Below are 4,946 nucleotides of genomic sequence, written 5' to 3'. Positions count from 1 at the left end.
CGGGCGGGCCTCCAGGCCCGGGCTTTAGGACACGAACCCGGGGCCTGCGGGACAGACTGACGTGAGATTGCAACGCAGAAGTCACACCGCGGGGATGGCGTTGGCGCGGGCCTGGAAGCAGATGTCCTGGTTCTACTACCAATACCTGCTGGTGACGGCGCTCTACATGCTGGAGCCCTGGGAGCGGACTGTGTTCAGTATCCTGCTCGGGCCGCGGGTGCGGGGGCCGGGGCGGGAGCGCGGGGGCCCGGGCGGCATCCTCCCAGGCCCAGGGCCTGGAGGTGGGGGGATCGGAGGGCGGAGAGGTGGTGCGGAGGGCGAAGAGGTGGTCCGGGGCGCGCGCAGCGCGCGCAAGGACTGGTCTCTTTACTGCGGGCGCGAGGGGCGGAGGTCCGGGGCTAGGGCGGCACTCCCGGTTGGGGCGGGGGTCGGAGAGCGAGAACTCTTGAGATCCGAGGTAGAAGCGTCTTTATCACTGGAAGAAATTCCCTAGGGCGATGGCTAACCTGGCCTGTCCTCGCCCGCACTAAGGCCGCGCCTGTCTTTGGGTCAGTCCCCTGTTCCTGTGGGAGGCAGGGAACGTGTAAGTGGAGAAAATCGCTCCGGGCTTGGACGCCTTTGACCTTTAACTGTCCCTGATTTAACTGGCACTGATCCTAATTAGAACGCCTAACTAGTTTTCCAGCCTTTTAGTCAGGTTGTGAATTTGTGCTCATGGCAGCCCAATACAGATTTTTGAAAGCAGTTCGTTATTGTGCCTTTTTGGTCTTCAAGATGGGTAGTTTAAAGAGTGTGTTTTATGCTTTAATTTGCTATTTGCACAGTCCGTAGAAGTAGGGCCTGAAAAGGAATTTGCGGTTAGTTGTAGACTGCTTTAGTAGAATGCTAATGCATATTTGTTAATAATTATTGAATGTTTATATGAGCCAAGTAATTGTGCTAAGCACTTTGCCTGAATTTACTCATCTTACTTTCCTAACAATCTCAATTAGTAATTTAAGCTTCTGAAGATAGGCTCCCTAAAGTCCATGACATTTGTCTGTTCATATCCCTTGATACTATTCTTGCAGAAGAAATAACCATGAGATGTAACATTTTAAAACTTGGGTGCCAATATGAAACAAGGATTTTACACAATATGCTTACTTGGTACAGGGTCTTTCCTTCTCCATGTGCTTTACTTTGGAGCAGCTTCAGAACAACTTTGCAAATACATAGTTGCATTCCAGTGAAGTGACTAAGGTAATTTCATTCCAAGCCTTAATAAGTGTGTTTATTTTTTGTATGAACTAACGTAAGATTGTACTGAAAGCTGAGTCTTTGTTTCAACACTTTTGAGGAAACGTAGCTACTTACAAGGAAATTTATTTTTTACTGGAGGCCCAGTGCAGAATTCCTGCATGGCTGGGATCCCTCAGCCTGGCCTACGATCAAGGCCTATTGGGGGGGCTGGCCGGCGAGCAGGAGGGGCGGTAGTTGGTTGGCCAGCCGGGGGGAGGTGCCGTGGGCAGTTGGGGGGCCAGTCCGCCCGGAATGGGCTGGTCAGCTGCTGCACTGCGCGTCTTAGCGACCAGTTCTGGTTGTTCTGCCATTCTGGTCACTGGACTTTTATATATGTAGATTGCTGTTGGCATTTCCAAACCTGGAATTTCAGAACCAGAATGCATATTGTGGATTTAATGTCTGAAAGTAAAGTATTCTCTGACTTACTGAACCATATATTTGTAGCTGCAGTTTAGTCTCACTCTAAATCTATAGGTTAGAGCTCATGAGGTGTTTCTAAAATATAGAAACACATACTTCTGAACACAAACTCATTTAAAAGTGAATTTAAATAAGGTTGTACTAAACTGAAACTCTTTGACTCAGAAGTTGAATGTAGAGCCCACTACAGAGTCTACTGGACCATGGCTTAAAAATGCTAAGTTGAAAATTTCAGAAATAAAGAATTCATAAATTTTAAATTGCACGCTGTGATGAAATCTTGCTTTGCCCAGCCTGAGATGTGAATTCATACCTTTGTCTAGCATATGTGTAGTGTATATACTACCTGCTACTTAGTAGCCATGTAGCCATTTTGGTTATGAGAAAGAGAGAGAGAGAGAGAGAGGAGAGATAGAGAGAGAGAGAGATATTTATATAACTCATTACAAGACATTGTTATAATTTTGTATTATATTAATTGTCATTTATTTCTCACTGTGTCTAACTTATAAATTAAACTTTATCATAGTTATGTATGTACAGAGAAAACAATATATGTAGGGTTTGGTACTATCTGCGGATTCAGGGATCCACTGGGGGTCTTGGAATGTATCCCCTGGATATTGGCAGACTTCTGTATAGATTTTACACTTAAGAGCTTGTGTTGGCATATGGATAAATGCTACAGCATGAATGGTGTTATGGTTTTTCTGTATCATGTTGCAGTAGTAATAGTGTCCCATAAATACCTAGGTGACGGCTTTCTTTAGGATGGAGAAACAAATCATTAAATGAAGTGTAGTTCCTCTTCAGATTTTTGCCTTTGAAGCTTTTGACTTATTGGATTAAGTGACCAAGAGATTTCAATTTTTAAAGTACTGCTAAGAACTACAGCCAACTAGCATCAGGTATTGTAGAATCCTATGATTTTAAACCTAAGATTAAAAAAAAAAACTATCTGCTGAGCCAAACCGGTCAGGGCGAAACATAAATCTTACCCAAGATTTAGTGCAGTGTTTCTCACTTCTGGCCCTTTAAATACAGTTCCTCATGTTGTGACCCATAAAATTATTTTCTTTCTTTTTTACTTCATAACTGTAATGTATTGATTTACTCTGTAATACAGTTTCTCATGTTGTGGTGACCCCCAACCATAAAATTATTTTCGTTGCTACTTCATAACTGTAATTTTACTACTGTTATGAATCGTAATGTAAATATCTGATGTGCAGGATGGTCTTAGGCGACCCTTGTGAAAGGGTCGTTCGGCCGCCAAAGGGTTCGCGACCCACAGGTTGAGAACCGCTGATTTAGTGTAAGAGAAATTTGTCTGGCTGTCTGAAAAATGGCCTCTGTCTGAGTCTTGGACAGAGTACACAGTTAATAAAAGATGGCATGTTTGTGCTTGACGTATGAATGGAAATGAACTGCCTGCACCAGTGGTCGGCAAACTGCTGTTCACGAGCCACATGCGGCTCTTTGGCCCCTTGAGTGTGGCTCTTCCTATGCCTTAGGAGTACCCTAATTAAGTTAATAACAATGTACCTACCTATATAGCTTAAGTTTAAAAAATTTGGCTTTCCAAAGAAATTTCAATCGTTGTACTGTTGATATTTGGCTCTGTTGACTAATGAGTTTGTCGACCACTGCTGTAGAAGAAGGTAAATGCATTAGCTTACATTACTCTGCTCTAACTCATTTAATAATTTGAAGTTGCCCTCATTTTAGGGAAAACACAGCTATAACTATTTCTGCATACTTTTTAGGGGCATCCTTGAACATGTGAATTTGCTTTTCTCTATTTCTTCCCAAATCAAATAGATGCGAATTAATACCTGTTGTAAATTGAAAGGTCAATCTCAGTTGAATATGAGGGTTTTTGAAGTTTCCTGAGTAAGAAAATTGTAGTTAAAAAATAAAATACTTTAAGGAAATGTATCTGTCAAGTCAGTTACATTGTAAATAGTTCTTGAAACAATAATATTTATAAATTTGTTTTGTAAATCCTTCTGTGCCAGGACCTGCATTCTACATTTTACCTTGTCTTCTGATACCACATTTGAAGTGATAATTAGCTTTTGTTTTGTCAACCAATATATTTTTTTTAAAATATATTTTATTGATTTTCCACAGAGAGCAAGGGAGAGAGATAGAGAGTTAGAAACATCGATGCGAGAGAAACATCGATCAGCTGCCTCCTGCACATCTCCTACTGGGGATGTGCCCGCAACCCAGGTACATGCCCTTGACCGGAATCGAACCTGGGACCTTTCAGTCCGCAGGCCGACGCTCTATCCACTGAGCCAAACCGGTCTCGGCTTGTCAACCAATATTTACGTTATGTGCAGACTTGGTTTCTATCTTACAAAAAAAATGCAACCTGACACTTGCATAAAGCAAGGTAACTATAAAATGAATCATGTAAGTGCTAAGTGGTATTGCAATGAATCTATCTCAGAGGGGAAGTTTTTGACCTGTTTCAAAAGCTTTCCCTATTGGCAGCCATTAGTGCAAAGGAAAAGACCAGGTTTTGTAACCAGGACAGGTTTTGTAACCAGTGAGACACTCCCTGTAGTGCCTCATTGAATAATATTGTAACCATGCTGTTGAGGGCAGGTGGAAAAAATACAAATACCTTGTTAAAAAATTTGAAGCACAAGTAGAAGTCATTTTAGCCTTGTTTTTTTAATAAAAAAATGAGGTTTTAGTCTGTAATCACTGGGTTATATTTGTTATCTCTCTACAGCTTCATATATTTTTTTTAAATGTATTTTATTGATTTTTTTACAGAGTGGAGGGGAGAGTGATAGAGAGTTAGAAACATCTATGAGAGAGAAACATTGATCAGCCGCCTCCTGCACACTCCCTACTGGGGATGTGCCCGCAACCAAGGCACACGCCCTTAACTGGAATCGAACCTGGGACCCCTCAGTCCGCAGGCTGACACTCTATCCACTGAGCCAAACTGGTTCACGGCAGCTTCTTATGTTTTCATTAGAGGCATGGTGAATGAAATTTGTGCATGGGACGGGGGGAGGTGTCCCTCAGCCTGGCCTGTACCCTCTTGCAATCCGGGACCCCTCGGGGGATGTCCCACTGCCAGTTTAGGCCTGATCCCGGCAGTCAGACACCCCCTCACAATCCAGGACTTGTGGTTCCTAACCGCTCACCTGCCAGCCTACTTCATCACTCCTAACCACTCTGCCTGCCTACCTGATTGCCCCTTACTGTTCGCCTGCCTG

At 43.1% G+C, this 4,946-nt stretch overlaps 1 protein-coding gene across 1 annotated transcript in view; it reads left to right on the top strand.

Moving 5' to 3' along the window:
• Nucleotides 1–4,946, top strand: part of SPTSSA (serine palmitoyltransferase small subunit A) — a 20,338-nt gene that overhangs the window by 471 nt on the left and 14,921 nt on the right. The window contains exon 2 of the mRNA XM_006763658.2: nucleotides 29–197. Within this exon, the coding sequence (XP_006763721.1) occupies nucleotides 29–197 (169 nt within the window). The remainder of the gene's footprint in view (nucleotides 1–28; nucleotides 198–4,946) is intronic.

This window comes from Myotis davidii, unplaced genomic scaffold, assembly GCF_000327345.1.
Source record: "Myotis davidii unplaced genomic scaffold, ASM32734v1 scaffold116, whole genome shotgun sequence".
NCBI classification, from domain to species: domain Eukaryota; kingdom Metazoa; phylum Chordata; class Mammalia; order Chiroptera; family Vespertilionidae; genus Myotis; species Myotis davidii.
Note: the sequence above shows the minus strand (reverse complement) of the source record. Positions and strands in the feature narration are given on the sequence as shown.